This window comes from Scyliorhinus canicula, chromosome 14, assembly GCF_902713615.1.
Source record: "Scyliorhinus canicula chromosome 14, sScyCan1.1, whole genome shotgun sequence".
Lineage (NCBI taxonomy): Eukaryota > Metazoa > Chordata > Chondrichthyes > Carcharhiniformes > Scyliorhinidae > Scyliorhinus > Scyliorhinus canicula.
In genome coordinates, this window is record NC_052159.1 from 72,610,959 (window position 1) to 72,629,323 (window position 18,365).

Consider the following 18,365-nt stretch of genomic DNA (forward strand, 5'->3'; position numbering starts at 1 on the left):
AGGTTTGCAAGCTGCCTGCATCACAAGGAATGGGCATGGGTTAACTGCATGGTTCAATTTCCTCACACTTCATCGGGCTTTCTCAAATGTTTCTTCAAACGTTTCTGGATTTTACAGAGCTAAATTGAATGGAAGGAGCGAAGATTAATTCTCTTAGCAGTTTTTGACCGATTAGCTTATGATACAAATGATCAAAAGATACACCATGAGACTCAGTGGCCAATACTTACTGAACTTCATCGTGCTGGAGTCTCATATCTTCTTTGCCATTTATTAACCATTTGATTACAGGGTCAAATTTTCTTTCGTAACCAAAATAAACTTTGCACGTTAACTGTACAGGTTGTCCTAAAGGGAAATGCATAAATTGTTAGAAATGATGCACGTGGCGAAAAATACAAAATTGACTCCAGCCACCTTGATTTCTTCAATCAGTGTTGAACTGCCTCACGGACTTGCCCCTACATGCAATGCAGCGGGGAAGACTGCCTCCTTTACTCAATGAGGAACCTTGCTCTCAACTATATACACAGTGAAAACTTGCCAAACGAGGTTGGCCTGTAGCATACTTGGCTGCGGGAAACAACATTTTGTTTTTTGTTCTTTTTAAAATGTAACTTACCAAATTCTTTTTTTCCCCAATTGAAGGGCAATTTAGCGTGGCCAATCCACCAACCTACACATCTTTGGGTTGTGGGGGTGGAACCCATGCAGTCATGGGGAGAATGTGCAAACTCCACATGGATAAACCTTTAAATTCTTGATTTCTCGAGGAATTAAGGGCTATGGGGAGAGAGCGGGTAAATGGAGTTGAAATTAGCCATGATTGAATGGTGGAGTGGACTCGATGGGCCGAATGGCCTTACTTCCACTCCTATGTCTTATGGTCTTATGGTCTTATGGATAGTGACCTGGGGCAGGGATCAAACCCGGATCCTTGGTGCCGTGAAGCAGCAGTGCTAGCCACTGCGCCACCGTGCCGTCCGTTGCAACATTTGACAAGGAGACAGCTCTCAAAGGGCTACCTCCAGCCACAACAAGAAAAACTGGTGAGGGCACCATGTTACTCCCTTTATGAAAGCAAATTACTGCGGATGCGGGAATCTGAAACCAGAGAGGAAATGCTGGAAAATCTCAGCAGGTCTGGCAGCATCTGTAGGGAGAGAAAAGAGCGAACGTTTTGAGTCCAGATGACCCTTTGTCAAAGCTAAAATTGAGAAAGTAGGAAATATTTATATTGTGGACTGAGAATGAAAGATGAGTCATAGCCACAGAAACCCAGGGAAACGGGGTGCTAACAGCCATAGAAACAAACAAAGAATAAATAAAAGTACAGCACAGGAACAGGCCCTTCGGTCCTCCAAGCCTGTGCCAACCATGCTGCCCATCTGAACTAAAATCTTCTACACTTCCAGGGTCCGTATCCCTCTACACCCGTTCTATTCATGTATTTGCCAAAATGGCCCTTAAATGTCACTATCATCCCCGCTTCCACCACCTCCTCCGGTAGCGAGTTCCAGGCACTCACTACCTTCTGTGTAAAAACTTGCCTCGTACATCTCCTCTGCACCTTGCCCCTCGCACCTCAAACGTATGCCCCCTAGTAATTGACCCATCTACCCTGGGAAAAAGCCTCTGACTATCCACTCTGTCTATGCCCCTCATAATTTTGTAGACCTCTATCAGGCAGCCCCTCAACCTCCGTCGTTCAAGTAAGAACAAACCGAGTTTATTCAACCACTCCTCATAGCTAATGCCCTCCCTAACAGGCATCATTCTGGTAAATCTCTTGTGCACCCTCTCTAAAGCCTCCACATCCTTCTGGTAGTGTGGCAACCAGAATTGAACACTATACTCTAAGTGTGGCCTAACTAAGGTTCTATACAGCTGCAACATGACTTGCCAATTCTTATACTCAATGCCCCGGCCAATGAAGGCAAGCATGCCGTATGCCTTCTTGACTATCTTCTCCACCTGTGTTGCCCCTTCAGTGACCTGTGGACCTGCACACCTAGTATTGACTGTCAATACTCTTGAGGATTTTACCATTCACTGTATATTCCCCACCTGCATTAGACCTTGCAAATTGCATTACCTCACATTTGTCCAGATTAAACTCCATCTGCCATCTCTCCGCCCAAGTCTCCAAACGATCTAAATCCTGCTGTATCCTCTGACAGTCCTCATTGCTATCCGCAATTCCACCAACCTTTGTGTCGTCTGCAAACTTACTAATCAGACCAGTTACATTTTCCTCCAAATCATTTGTATGTGCTGCGAACAGCAAAGGTCCCAGCACTGATCACTGCAGAACACCACTAGTCACAGCCCTCCAATCAGAAAAGCACCCTTCCATTGCTACTCTCTGCCATCTATGACCTAGCCAGTTCTGTATCCAGCTTGCCAGCTCACCCCTGATCCCATGTGACTTCACCTTTTGTACCAGTCTGCCACGAGGGACCTCGTCAAAGGCCTTACTGAAGTCCATATAGACAACATCCACTGCCCTACCTGCATCAATCATCTTTGTGACCGCCTCGAAAAACTATCAAGTTAGTGAGACATGACGTCCCCTTCACAAAACCGTGCGGTCTCTCGCTAATACAACCCTTTTCTTCCAAATGGGAGTAGATCCTGTCTCGAAGAATTCTCTCCAGTAATTTCCCTACCACTGACGTAAGGCTCACCGGCCTGTAGTTCCCTCTATTGTTCTTGCTATCCTTCTTAAACAAAAGAACAACATTGGCTAGTATCCAGTCCTCCGGGACATCACCTGAAGACAATGAGGATCCAAAGATTTCTGTCAAGGCCTCAGCAATTTCCTCTCTTGCCTCCTTCCGTATTCTGAGGTAGATCCCATCAGGCCCTGGGGACTTATCCACCTTAATATTTTTTAAGACACCCAACACCTCGTCTTTTTGGATCTCAATGTGACCCAGGCTATCTACACACCCTTCTCCAGACTCAACATCCACCAATTCCTTCTCTTTGGTAAATACTATTGCAAAGTATTCATTTTGTACCTCGCCCATTTCCTCTGGCTCCACACACAGGTTCTCTTGCCTGTCCTTCAGTGGGCCAACACTTTCCCTGGCTACCCTCTTGCATTCTATGTACATGTAAAAAGCCTTGGGACTTTCCTTAACCCAATTTGCCAATGACTTTTCGTGACCCTTTTAGCCCTCCTGACTCCTTGCTTAAGTTCCTTCCTACTTTTCTTATATTCCACACAGGCTTCATCTGTTCCCAGCCTTCTAGTCCTGACAAATGCCTCCTTTTTCTTTCTATTTTTTTTCTAAATTTAGAGTACCCAATTCATTTTTTCCAATTAAGGGGCAATTTAGTGTGGCCAATCCACCTAATCTGCACATCTTTTTGTGTTGTGGGGGAGAAACCCACGCAAACACGGGGAGAATGTGAAAAATCCACATGGACAGTGACCCAGAGCCAGATTCGAACCTGGGACCTCGGCGCCGTGAGGCTGCAGTGCTCCCACTGCACCACCGTGCTGCCCCTCCTTTTTCTTTTTGACGAGGCCTACAATATCTTTCGTTATCCAAGGTTCCTGAAATGTGCCGTATTTATCCTTCTTCCGCACAGGAACATGCCGGTCCTGAATTCCTTTCAACTGACATTTGAAAGCCTCCCACATGTCAGATGTTGATTTACCCTCAAACATCCGCTCCCAATCTAGGTTCTTCATGCCCGCCCAATATTGTTATAATTAGCCATCCCTCAATTTAGCACATTCACCCTAGGACCTCCCTTATCCTTGTCCACCAGCACTTTAAAACTTTAAAACCAAGGGGAAAGAGTGCTAATGGCAGTCCCCAGAGAGAACAAAAGGTGTGAAAGGACAAACAGCAGAGAAACTCACATCAGAGTGTAAATTGTGACAGATGTAGATGTGGGGGAGGGGAAGGGGGAAGTCAAGGGAGAAAGGGCAAGGAAAGATGGATAAGATGGGGGGGGGTAAATATATATAAAGAAATTCAAGAAAGAAATGCTAAAAGACAGTTAAAATGGAATGGGATGAAAACAAATGGGTCGAGGTAGGGTAGAGCTAATCATCTGAAGTTGTTGAATTCGATGTTTCAGAAGGCTGCAGTGTGCCTAACCAGAAGATGCGATGTTGTTCCTCCAGTTTGCGTTGAGTTTCACTGGAGTATTGCAGCAGGCCAAGGACAGACATGTGGTCATGGGAGCAGGGTCTTATATTAAAATGGCTCTTTGGTTACTCCCTTTAATGCTGAATTGTTAAACATCCTGTTGCAGGGTGTGTGTCACAATCTGAGACTTTATGGGTGGGATTCTCTCACCCTGGAGGCTGGCCGGAGAATCGCCGGGACTGGCATGAATCGTGCCATGCCACCCCGATGCCGGTCCACCGATTCTCCGGAGAGTGGAGAATTGGCGCCGACACAGTCGGTGCAGCACCGTTTGGGGGACGCTCTACGATGATTCTCCCGATGACCCCCCCGACCCCCGATGCCCCCCCCCCGATGATTCTCCGCCCGGGATGGGCCGAGCGGCCACGCTAAAAGAGCCGAGTCCCGGTTGCGCCGTCCACACCTGTTCTTTCCCGTGGGACCTCGGTGTAGATACATCTGGGGCGGCCTGGTGGAATGGCATCCGACCCGGGGGGGGCCTCAGCTGTGTCCTGGCCCATAATCGGCGGGCCGGTCTCTCGGGCTGGGGGCCTCTTTCGTTCCGCGCCGGCCCCTGTAGCCCTACGCAATGTCGATTCGGGGCCGGCGTGGAGAAGGGAGCCACTGCGCATGCACAAATTGGCGCTGGTCGCACGGCGCATGCACACATTGACGCTCGCCCCACTGCGCATGCACAAACCTGCGGCGCCCATCTTACACCGGGATCAGCAGCTGGAGCAGCGTGGGTCGCTCCGGTGCTATGCTGGCCCCCTGTGGGGCTCATAATTGCTGTTCTTGAGGCCATGTCGACGTTGTCGAGAAATGCAACGGCGTTTACGACAGTGTCAACATTTAGCCTCAGAATCAGAGTAAAAGTATAAATGCAGGCTGCATTGAGGAATAATGTTGATTGAGCCTAGGAAATCATCCAGGTCTCTTGCACCCTGCTGCAGATGACGAAGAGGTTTAATGATATTTGGAGGAAAAGAAAAGGGAACTAGTGCACACATTTCTTGTGAAATATAGCAGATACTAAATTGGGAATTAGCACATCCTCCGCAGAGTACTCTTCCAAGCTTTCTAAATTAGTTTTGTCCTCAAAGCTTTCTGGCTCTAATTGCACAGGGGATTGGTGAGACCACACCTAAAGTACCATGGACAGTTTGGGTCTCTTGGCTCAATGTGGAATATACTAGCTTTGGAAGCAGTTCAGAAAAGATTCACTTGGCTAATTTCTGGGATGATGGGGTTGTTTTATGAGGAAAGGTTGGGCAGGTTGGACCTATTATCCTCGGAGTTTAGAAAAATGAGAGGTGACCTTCTTGAAACATATATGATTCTGAGGATCTTGACAGGGCCAACGATGAGATGTTCTCCTTTGTGGGGAAAGTCTAGAACTGGAGGGCACACTTTTAAAAGATGGGGGCTCAATTTAAGACTGAGATGAGGAGGAATTTCTTCTCTCAGATGGTTGTTAGTGTGTTGAATTTTCTTCCCCAGAGAGCAGTGGAGGCTGGGTTCATGGCTGAGTTAGACAAGTTTTTGATCGACAAGGGACTCCAGGGGTATTTTCTTTGATGAGTCATTTTCAACTCAAAACATCAATCCTGTTTCTCTCTCCGTAGATGCAGCCAGACCTGCTGAATATTTCTAGCACTCTCTTTTTAATACCCTGTCAAATTGGTGATGTCTGTTCAAGGGATACTGTTGCTGCTTGCAAAAACCTATCATTTGCTTAATACAAGTGTAGCATTTGTTAACTCCTCAAAATCTCTTCCTTATTTAAAGTATCGCACACTTTCAGAACCTATCGAATCATAGAATCCCTACAGTGCAGAAGGAGGCCATTCAGCCCATCGAGTCTGCACTGCACTTGCTCCAATGGAGCCCCTTACCTAGGCCCAATCTCCCACCCCTATCCCCGTAACCCCACTTAACCTTTTGGGAAATATTAGCATGGCCAATTCACCTAGCCTGCACATCTTTGGACTCAGAATACCAATGCACAACACCTTTTCAGTGCCTTTTGAATGGTCACAGCAACTAAAAATGTTAAAGGACAGCAAAGGCCAACAAAAACAAAACAAAGCCGGAAACATCAGAGTCCAGAGCAAAGGGATCTTCCGACACCCCGCGGGGTGTTTTCTGGTGGCGAAGGCAGCCGCCATTAGCTGCCGCCGGGGTCTTCCAATCCTGCCAATATGCACGGATCTTTGCCTGATCTGTATTCTCCACTGTCGGGAAACCCACTGTGGGGAAGTCGCTGTTGGCAGGACCAGAAGATCCCGCCAGTGGGAAAGACCAGGGAAGTTTGCTAAAATATTGCATTGGGCCAAAGACAGCGACACTGTCAAGTTAATATTAGCTCTCCATCAGCTATAATATGTATCAACAGAAAACAGGGTCCCAGGTTCGGTTCCCGGCTGGGTCACTGTCTGTGCGGAGTCTGCACGTCCTCCCCGTGTGTGCGTGGGTTTCCTCCGGGTGCTCCGGTTTCCTCCCACAATCCAAAGATGTGCGGGTTAGGTGGATTGGCCATGCTAAATTGCCCGTAGTGTCCTAAAAAGTAAGGTTAAGGGGGGGGGGGGGGGGGGGGGGTTGGGTTACGGGTATAGGGTGGATACGTGGGTTTGAGTAGGGTGATCATTGCTCGGCACAACATCGAGGGCCGAAGGGTCTGTTCTGTGCTGTACTGTTCTATGTTCTATAAAAGCTTTCAGCATCCTGAAAGGCCCCAAATGAAATGGCTGAGCAACAACTTGGAAGGTCGCTCATCTGCAGGGGAATTCCAGAGAGGGACAACATTTGAATAATCATTCATTTAAAGGAAGCTTGCACATATCAGTGATAAAGCCTCATTCTTGCATTGGCTAAAAATTGCTAGTTTGAAAATAAGAGTCATGAATTTGATGCTTACAGCCATTGACCGAGATCAGACCATTGAACTGTACCAATCAGACTCTACATTATTTGCACCACTGTGGAAACTTGGGACCACAATGTTCAGCAATCAGCCCACAATAGGGGCAGCAGGGTAGCATGGTGGTTAGCATAAATGCTTCACAGCTCCAGGGTCCCAGGTTCGATTCCCGGCTGGGTCACTGTCTGTGTGGAGTCTGCACGTCCTCCCCCTGTGTGCGTGGGTTTTCTCCGGGTGCTCCGGTTTCCTCCCACAGTCCAAAGATGTGCAGGTTAGGTGGATTGGCCATGCTAAATTGCCCGTAGTGTCCTAATAAAAGTAAGGTTAAGGGGGGGGTTGTTGGGTTACGGGTATAGGGTGGATACGTGGGTTTGAGTAGGGTGATCATGGCTCGGCACAACATTGAGGGCCGAAGGGCCTGTTCTGTGCTGTACTGTTCTATAATCTCTTGGTATTGAAATATATCAGGGGAAATCTGTGATCTGTCATTGGCAGTGTGTCATTGGGAGGCCAGTTCAGGAAATCCTGGGCACTCACTGGTTCTACGAGATGTGCTCTATGTGAGAAGCACTCCACATTGGCAATGTCAGATTGCAGAATTTAATTACATTTATTTCCATACAGATGCAAATTTGTTCCGACTTACCAAGCTCTGCTTCAATTGTTTTCACTCCATAAGGGACAATAACAGTTGGAGATTTCTTTGTGTCCTCAACTGAAAAAAAAACAGGTTTGCATTGGAAAATGGTCACATGTCATGGTTCAACATGTTGTTTAGTGTTCATACGTTTTACACCTTTCGTTACAATTGGAGATGCTGAAGGTTATTTTATCAGAACAGTGCTAAATGAAATGCCAAATACCAGAAATCAAAACGGATGGAAATAGTCAGTGTTGAGATTCTTTCCAATATGTCACTTTTAGTCCTGCTAAGCTGGAACATTTGTTTCTGATTTTCTAAGATTTACCTTTCAAGCTATTGAAAGCTCTCCAGAGCCCATGATTGCAATTTCTCTAGGCTTTCGCACAAATTAATATAAGTAAAAGATAAAGGTCCCTGTCCTAAAGTTCAGCACGCATGCTGCAAAGTCACATTTTAAAAATACAAGTAAACAATCTATTTGATAAGGATTTGAACTGCGTGAGCAGAAGAATGGGCAACTCTCAAATGCGGTGGAAAGCTTTAAGGGGAACCATGTTTTGAAAGATATTTTTCGGCTGCTTGCAGAAAATAATGCATTTTTAGATTTACCTCTTTTCAGTACCCTTCTTCCTTTGTGATAAACTGATCCCTGATATATATATAAATAATCTAGCTACAGGTGTGCAGGGGACAATGTTACAGCTTGTGGATGACACAAAACTACAAAGTATTGTAAACTGTGAGGAGGACAGTGTTTCTCAGCGTCTGCAGTGCCGAGAAAGACCCTGCTATTCAAAACAATTTGCTGTTTTTTGGCCTCAGCGAAGAACTCCGCGTCAAAGCCACTCTTTAAGTCATTGCTCGCGGATCGGAGCACTGTTTTTAAAGGCAACCCCAAAGTTATGACCTCCCTCAATGGCCATCGTGGCCTCTGGACTCCTCCAACTCCACCCAACTTACCTCTTCTGTGGTCCTCAAGCCCCTCCCCTTCCCCTACCTCTTATGGGCAAGGCCCCCACAAGCCTGACCCATGGTTTGGGCAACCTGGCACTTGGGCACCTTGGCACTGACCCTGTCATCATGACCATGCCACCCAGACACCCGACAGTGGCAGGATCAGCAGTCCATGGTCGAGCCTCTGCATATCCTATCTCCTCTCTCCCCCTCATCGGCCACCTATTATCCGATTTTTGAAACCACATATAAAACACGCCATCGGTAATTCCTCCTGGTGGAGGTGGAGCATCGTGGAGACCCCGGAGAATACAGGGTCAGACCTGCTAATGATGTGCGGACGGTGTTTACTGTATGTGCAGAGTAGAACACAGTGACCCCACTGTCGAGGTACCGGAGCATGGCATTCTGGCAGGATCCCAGCGCCGGCTACAATTTTGGTCTCACGACCGATCCCCCGCCCAATCACCTTTCCCGATTTTGGCGCAGTCGATAGAGAATCCCGTCCAGTGTGTTTAGAAACAGTGGAAGGGCAGAAAGGCTCAGACAACGTGGTTTAGTTTCAAGCCATGATGCCTCAGTCATTGCAAATGCAGGAACTGCACATTTAAGGACCATTTCTCCCAGATTTCCAGTACAACAGTTGGAAAGGCCCTCGCCATTTTGGTAGATTACTACCCGAAGTGGGGAGAGTTGTGAGCTGTACCACCATCTGATGATTCATGCCTTGAAACTTAGCTATTGACATCCCAGTATCCAATCTACCTCAAAAGAATAAACATACACTTATACGAGACATGAGGATGCTAAAGTACTGGTTCTCATTTATGAGTGTGAGATATTGGTCATGCAATCCAATATTTGCAGTTCACCAGGTTCCTCCTGAAAGAACTCTCTGCAAGGTCTACCCCCGTTTGGGAGCAGGTTTGAGGGCTACATGAGTGCATTCCTCCTGAGATAAGAATTCATTTTGCTTTCATTGTGCCATGGATACAGACTTTGTGTGGGCTTGGGAAAAAATTAATTTTTAATTACAGATGCTGAAGTCGAGGGAGAATAGAGTGCTGTGTATGTACTAATGTGCACATTTGGCACAAAGGGTCCGTATATCTGCACAGTTTGATGCATGCAAAGTGTAACAGAACCAGCAGGGCCGAAGTTAATTAGTTCAATTTAATTCAGTCATCACAAACAAGGTATGTTGGCGTAATTATAATGTTTGTTAGAAATAAGGAGCATACAACCTTCTAGCAGCAAAAGAATAAAAATCAAATGATCGGGCAGCCCGGTGACACAGTGGGTTAGCCCTGCTGCTTCACGGTGCCAAGGTCCCAGGTTTGATCCCGGCTCTGGGTCACTGTCCATGTGGAGTTAGCACATTCTCCCTATCTTTGCGTGGGTTTCGCCCCCACATCGCAAAGATGTGCAGGCTAGGTGGATTGGCCACGCTAAATTGCCCCTTAATTGGAAAAAATTAATTGGGTACTCTAAATTTATGGAAAAAAATCAAATGATCAAGGATGATATCTACTGGCAGCTTATTCTGCCTGGAATCTGTTAGCTGCTCGATTGCCACAGGCTCGTTTGATGCCCACCAAGCTTCTCACTTAAGGCAGACCTGAACACTCATCGGCCGGGATTCTCTGAGTCCGTGCCGGGTCGGAGAATCGCCCGGAGGGCACGAGAATCCCACCAAGGCGCTCCGACGACATGCCGCCAAATCTACAATGACCGGAGAATCGGCGGCAATCGCGCCCGCGCAGCCGCCGCGCCCAACGGGCCGAGTTCCGCCTAGTCCCGCCGGCGTGGTTTACATATGGTCCCACCCAGCGCGACCTCGGCGGTCTGGCTGCTGTGGGCTGTCCTGGTGGGGGGGGGGCCGTCCTGGTTGGGGGGGGGGGGCGGGGGATCCGACTCCGGGGGAAGCCTCCACGGTGGCCAGGCCCGTGATTGGGGGCTACCGATTGGCAGGCGCGCTCATTCCGGGGGGGGGCCTATGTTTCTCCGCTCTGGGCCCTGTAGGACTCCGGCATGTTGCGCGGGGGCCGGCGCGGAGACAGCAACCACTCGCATGCGCCGGCGCAGATACGGACCCGCGCCAGCCGTGCAGGGCCGGCTTTCGGCGCCGGAACAGAGCACAGCACTCTGGCGCCGTTCTAGTCCCGGAAAAACTGGAGATTTACTGGGCCCTGAGGCCCGTTGATGGCAGCGCGCTTGTGCTGGTTTTGATGCTGGCGTTAACACTTGGCCGCGATATCGGAGAATCCCGGCTATTTCAATAATTTTGGAATGTAGAAGTGATGTAAATGCACAACCTTCTTTGACTATGCTCATTAAAATTGAAATGCCACTTTACTCTTTTATTAAATAATAAATTGGGGGATTGCAGCCAGTTAATTCAAAAGGCTATTTTTTGATCTGATGCACGGTGCTGGATTCTCCGTTTCACGAACCCTTACGGTTGTTTGAGGCGCAACCTCAAACAAACCATCGTTTGCAGCAAATTACCCAGCCTTCAGAACAGCGACCACGACACCACACAACCCTGCCAGGGCAATCTCTGTAAGACATGCCAGATCATCGACTTGGATACCACCATTACACGTGGTAACACCACCCACCAGGTACGCGGCACATACTCGTGCGACTCGACCAATGTAGTCTACCTCTTACGCTGCAGGAAAGGATGTCCCGAAGCGTGGTACATTGGCGAGACCATGCAGACACTGCGACAACAAATGAACGGGCATCGTGCGACAATAACCAGGCAGGAATGTTCCCTTCCAGTCGGGGAACACTTCAGCAGTCAAGGGCATTCAGCCTCTGATCTCCGGGTAAGCGTTCTCCAAGGCGCCAAAACTTCTAGCTAAGTTCCGCACGCATGAGTGCGGCCTCAACAGGGATCTTGGATTCATGTCGCATTACATCCACCCCCGACCATCTGGCCTGGACTTGCAAAATCCTACCAACTGTTCTGGCTTGAGACAATTCACACCTCTTTAACCTGTGATTATCCCTCTCCCTGGATCTGTAATGATTTGATTACCTGCAAATGCTCGCATTCCAAGCATTGTCCAGCATCTCTGACTTTGTCTATATAAATTTTTCTGGAACATACCTCTCCATTCACCTGAGGAAGGAGCTGCGCTCCGAAAGCTCGTGTTTGAAACAAACCTGTTGGACTTTAACCTGGTGTTGTAAAACTTCTTACTGTGCACACATGTGATACTGGGAACAAGCTGACAGGACACAGAGGCCACGAACAGAAACTGTCACACGAGGCCCTGGCTGGAATCGATATTGGCCATCAGCAAGTGCACTCAAGTCAACGCATAAACTTGTTATTGCTTTGTGACTCTGTGATTACCCACTCACGTTTACACAAAAGAACAAGACCATTAATATGTAACTAACTTCCAGACGCAGGTGATCAACTTTGCAGCAGGCCGAGGGACAGACAAAAGAAGCCATTAGACTCCTTAATGAGCTGATAGCTGGTCAGATGAGGGTGTTTCAGAGGACAATGGGTCTTGATTGAATCCCCCGGGATAAACAGGAGTATCCTGTCTTTCCCATGAATGAGTTGGGGTGTGGATGGAATAATGGAACCCTAGCCAGTTGTGGGCATAAACCAATGGCTCTGTGCTAGCAGACAAGTATAAAGGAAGGAACATCAGAACAGATCCTCAGCGATAGTCTGGGAGACCCCCAAGCACAACCATCGCGAGAAGACGGGACCCTAGATTCCGAAGCCCAGAGAAGATATCCACACCAAGTGATCGTAGTCTGGCCAGCCTCCTTCACTAAGTGCGGGTAAAGCCTAAAGCTCAGCTGTGAGTCTGAGTCATACTTTGTTGAGTGAGAGAATTGTGAATAAAATTGCGTTAAACCGTGAACCTGTTTTGTTCTTTGATCAGCTCGCAAATAGGGGACCTGTGTAAAATGTTTGATTAATACACCGGGCGAAGTAGCTGAGGTTTTACAGGCACAACATTGAGGCATTGGCAGATGGGACTTCGATAAGAAGTAACTTTGTCGGTAAGTTCATTTGTATTGACGTAAATCTGGCATGCTTTCCATATCTGTGCTGATAAGTAGTGAGTGAAAGAATTAGCAGAGAAACAGTGAATAGAAGTGAACAAAAATCAAAGGGCGCGATTCTCCGCAAATGCGGAGAGTCGTAAAGGCTGCCGTGAAACTGGCCGTGTTTCACGGCAGCCTCCGCGCCCCCTCCCGGGACCCGATTCTCCCCGCAGGGCGGGGCTAGCAGCGCGGCCCCGTGAAGCACGGCATCGCAGGCTTAGCGACCGTCGCTAAGCCCGCGCGCCAAGCATCACAGCGGCTGACGCGCACGATAATGTCAGCCGCGCATGCGCGGGTTGGACGGCTCCAACCCGTGCATGCGTGGATGACGTCATCACGCATATGCGTCAAACCCGCGCATGCGCGAGCCGTCATGCCCCTCAACCGCCCCGCGGACTGATCCTGCGGGGCGGCGGAGGAACAAAGAGTGCGCGGGTATCGGACCCGCTGCCCGCGATCGGTGCCCACGCGATCACGGGCCCATGCCACCCTTGGCATGGCCATGGTGCGGCCGTGCCAATCGGTGCCATGGTTGTCCGGGACGGCACTTTGCGGCCGTTTTCACAAACGGTGAGAGCAGGTATGTTTGCGTTCGTGAAAATGGCCGTAAAGGCCTGGGAACTCGGCCCATCGGCCAGGGGAGAATCGCTGTTCGCCGTAAAAAACGGCGAGCAGCGACTCGTGTCGTGGGGCGGCCGTGGGGGGGGGGGGGGGGGAGAATAGCGGGAGGTCGGGAAAAATGTCGGGAAGGCCCTCCCGCTATTCTCCGACCCGTCGTGGGCAGCGGAGAATCGCGTCCCAAGGGTCTCGGACCCAAAGTCTAGGAATAGGGAAAGGATATTCAAACCACCTTGTGGAAGGTGGGCAGTAACAAAAGGCTCCTCGAGGAATCCTTTGGTCAAAGGGGGTGGGGGGTGGGTGGGGGGGGGAGGGGGGGGGGATATGAGTTTTTAGAAGAAGTCAGAGTGGAAATATGAGTTTTAAAAGTCAGTGTCGAAATGTGTGCTCAAGTCAGTGTGGAAATGTGAGTTTTAGAAGAAGTCAGTGCGGAAATATGAGTTTCAGAAGAAATCAATGTGGAAATATCCATTTTAGAAGTCAAAGTGGAAATATGAGATTTAGAATAAGTTAGTGTGGAAATTTGTGCTCCGGATAGTTAGGGATTATCCTGAGGAAAGAAAGAGACTTGTGAGTCTTGGTCTATGAAGTTTTAGAAGTCAGTGTGAAAATCGCTGTTCTGGGAACACCTTGATGTTAGATGTTAGGAAAAAGATGTTTGGGTTTTCCGTCTGGAGAGTCTCCAAACTCCATCCAAAGGGGCATGTTGTGCGCTTTTGGGATCAAGCGATAGATAACGGCAACGGAGTATAGATTGGGGAGATGTGTCTTTTACGTTAAAAGAAAAGCTAAATTAACAATTTGGAAAGGGTTTGAATTATATACTGATGGCATATTTGAAAAAAATATGGGAAGTGATTGGTTTTATTCAATATATGTTTAAAAATTAGTCTGCAGACTTTAATCAACTCTTTCAGAGCTGGTGGCAGCTGAAAAAAAGATACCTTGGGCGGGAATCTCCGTCGGCTGACAGCGGAATGGCAAAATGCGATTGGGCGGAGAATCGGTTCCGACTCCGCAATTGCGGCGGGGGCCGATTTCATAGCAAATTACAATTCTCTGGCTTCAATGCGTACCGGAACACATGTACAGTAAACACCGTTTGCATAGCATTAGCAGGCCTGACCCGGTATGCTGCGGGGCCTCCGCAATTCTCCGTCTCCAATGGATCAAATCCTAACGGCGCGGTTTACTTGTGTTTAAAAAGTGGTGAAACCGGCTTTGTGGCTGCTGAGGGAGAGAGAGGATGTGGGACACAGAGAGACACAACACTGGGCTGGGCTGGCTAGGGAGAGGGGGGACCTGCCAGGGCCGGATGGTGGTTAGGGATGGGGGAATGGACTGAGTGGCCGGGGTGACCCCCCAAGAGACTGGAGCGGTGCCCAACCACAGACTGCCTTTACCACGGCCTGCTGGGCAGCCATCTTGCTGAGCACCCCACTGACCACCCACCTTGGCACTGGTTCTGCAGAGTGATACCGGCCGTATGGGTGCCCCACACCCCAACACCACATCCCAGCTCCCACTACCACAGCCTACCTCCCCCGCCACACTCCCCACCACCCAAACAGCCATCACGTGGCCCACTCAAGGGAAATGCCCACTGTAGCCCCTATGGGGGGGGGGGGGGGAGGGAAGGCATCGTGGAGCATACTGCTGTCAAGGGTAGCGGATGGTACCCCTGGCATCAGGGATGGGCACCAGGGCCAGGGTCCCCTTGGTGCCGGGCACTGATGGAGCCAGAAGTGCGGGTGGGGGACATGAGGGGCAGGGAAGGGAAGGCATCGTGGAGCATACTGCTGTCAAGGGTAGCGGATGGTACCCCTGGCATCAGGGATGGGCACCAGGGCCAGGGTCCCCTTGGTGCCGGGCACTGATGGGGCCAGAAGTGCGGGTGGGGGACATGAGGGGCAGGGTCTGCAGTGCCAACCTGGGGCACCGTGTAGCCCATTGGACCTGGTTGGGCACAGGGGTACTATCCATGCTCACATGTTAGCTTTTCACCCCCTGCAGACAATGGATGTTGGAATTCAACCAGCAATGGTTGGCTTCTTGCTACTTGCCGCAGTCCTGGGGATGCCCTGAAGCTGCACCAACTGTTACTGCTCGAGGAGGAGGAAGCTACAGCTGCGGAGCATGCAGCAGCACAGTATGTATCAGCACAGCGTGCAGCTGCGGAGCATGCAGCAGCACAGCATGCAGTAGCACAGCATGTAGCTGCGGAGCATGCAGCAGCACAGCATGCAGCAGCACAGCATGCAGCAGCACAGCATGTATCAGCACAGCATGCAGCTGCGGAGCATGCAGCAGCACAGCATGCAGCTGCAGAGCATGCAGCAGCACAGCATGCAGCTGCAGAGCATGCAGCAGCACAGCATGCAGCAGCACAGCATGCAGCAGCACAGCATGTATCAGCACAGCATGCAGCTGCGGAGCATGCAGCAGCACAGCATGCAGCTGCGGAGCATGCAGCAGCACAACATGCAGCAGCACAGCATGTATCAGCAGAATGCACCACAGAGGAACAGGAGGCAGCCGGCTAGGATGGAGAACAGGCTGAGGAGGAGGAGGTGCCAGGAGGCACGACATAAGTATTCATGTGTAACAGCAGTGCCTGTTATTCGAGGACCAGCCAGACCATGCATGCCGTCGAAGACTCCGGCAGAGCAGGGAGACATTCCAGCATATCTGTCATATGATGGTGCACTGGGCACAGCCGGGGAATGGGGAAGGACACCCGCTCCCGGTGGCCATCAAGGTGACAGTCAGCGTGAACTTCTACACCATGGGTGTTATATTTTAAGTAATGTCTTATCTAAAATATATATATTACGCTTGAATCCACCAGGATGATAAAATGACCAATAGTCTTCTTGTTGACAGATGAACTCTTTAATGAGTAATAAAATAATAAACTGTGAGTCCTTTTACTCAACACTAAACTAACTATAAAGAAATAAAGTACAATACAGATAACTATATAACTATACACTATTATCACAAGCTAGTTCTAACTTCTCTCACTCTAGCTATTCTATATCTTGCTTGTTCACTGTTCTGGATCACACTCTCAAAATAACTAAAAAGAGTGGGAATCCGGTTCTTATAGTATCTGACTGTGAGACATCTAGTGTTGAAATGACTGTACTACATTTACATACATTGATCATGTACATTGATATCTGAATATTACTACAACAGGGTCCTTCTGAGCGCCAAGTGGGAACCTGTCCGGGATCTCACAGAACTCGGTGAACAGGTACATTCACGCCGTCACTGAGTCTCTATATAACCAGTCAGTACAATATATCCATTTCAATGTGGACCGAGACCTCCAGGCTGCCCGAGCAGTGGGATTCGCCACTATCGCTGAAATGCCCTGGATCCACGGGGAGATCAACGGGATGCATGTCCCCTACGAGTGCCTGCAGATGACAGGCTGCTCTACACAAACCAAAAGGGGTTCGACTCGATGAATGCGCAGCCGGTATGTGATCATCAGGTGCGCATCATGCACATCTACACCTGATACCCGGGCAGTGTGCACAATGTCTTTGTCCTGGTAAACTCGATGATTTCTGACATTTTCGTAGTTGAGGCTGATGATGCCTATCCAGAGATCACACACCAATGCAGGGATGAAATCGGGCGGTGCTTCGGCATCCTGAAGATGCAGTTCAGGTGTCTGGACTGCTCTGGAGGGGACCTCCAGTATAGCGGTGAGAGGGACGCCCGCATCGTGGCGGCCTGCTGCATCCTCCACAACTTTGCACAGTAAAGGGCAGCACGGTGGCCTAGTGGTTAGCACAACCGCCTCACGGCGCTGAGGTCCCAGGTTTGATCCCGGCTCTGGGTCACTGTCCGTGTGGAGTTTGCACGTTCTCCCCGTGTCTGCGTGGGTTTCGCCCCCACAACCCAAAAATGTGCAGAGTAGGTGGATTGGCCACGCTAAATTGCCCCTTAATTGGAAAAAATAATTGGCTAATCTAAATTTATTTTAAAATTAAAAAAAAAAATTAATACTTCATAAAAATTACATAACAAATCAAGATTATTGGTACAGTTTCACTTACCTACAACTCTCACTGTAAATGTTCTTTTCACAATCCACGTGATGTGATTTTGAATGAAGTTAAAGATGCATGTGTAATTGCCAGAATCCAGATCATATATTGTGTTTAAATGGATTTGACCACCTTTGATCTTGAGAGAAGGTCGTTCGGTATATTCTTCAACTATTTTCTTATTCTGAAGAGAATGAAAGCCGATGGTAAATTCCAGGAGGCTACATCGATAGATTTTAAGATATTATTTTGCGATTATCATCATTATTCTAATTGGGCTTGTGCACTGCCTTCTAACTGTGAGATCTACACTCAAACCTCAGCAAAAAAGAAGAAAATACTTGCATTAATAAATAGCATCTTTTAACCTCACAGGATATTCCAAAGCGCTTTTCGACCAAGAAAATACTTGTAAAGTAGAGGCATTTTTTAATATAGAGAGATGGGACATTGCTAAAATTATTTTGGATTCAGTTGGCTTTCTAGAAATCAAAATTTACCACAAAATTCCATTTGCAACGGGAAGGTTGCAATGTCTCCCCAATGTCATGCAACCGACAGAGACAGCAGCAACTCAGTAAGATACAAAATTAGCTGAATATTAGGAAGCTAAGAGTCATAGTCAATTGATATATTTCAGGCTGGAGGAATGGTTGCCGTGGTGTTCCTGGGGGGTCAGTATTGGGACCCTTGCTTTTTCTCATATATATTAATGATCTAAATGTTGGTGTGCAGGGGACAATTTCAAAGTTTACGGATGCCACAAAACAGGAAGTATTGTAAACTGTGAAGACGGCAACGTAGAACTTCAAAAGGGCATAGACATGTTGGTGGAGTGGGCAAATAGGTGGCACATGAAGTTCAATGCAGGGAAGTGTGAGGTGATGCATTTGATAAATTTTGGCCAAATTCCTAAAGCAGAGGGTCCTGATTTA

General features: G+C 48.6%; 1 protein-coding gene across 1 annotated transcript in view; it reads right to left on the reverse strand.

Annotated features, from left to right (window-relative positions):
• The window catches only part of LOC119977569 (interleukin-18 receptor accessory protein-like), a 66,217-nt gene that overhangs the window by 14,763 nt on the left and 33,089 nt on the right, over window positions 1–18,365 (reverse strand). The window contains exons 5-7 of the mRNA XM_038818659.1: window positions 17,440–17,614; window positions 7,715–7,783; window positions 231–348 (exon numbers count right to left, since the gene is read on the reverse strand). Coding sequence (XP_038674587.1) covers window positions 231–348; window positions 7,715–7,783; window positions 17,440–17,614 — 362 coding nt within the window. The remainder of the gene's footprint in view (window positions 1–230; window positions 349–7,714; window positions 7,784–17,439; window positions 17,615–18,365) is intronic.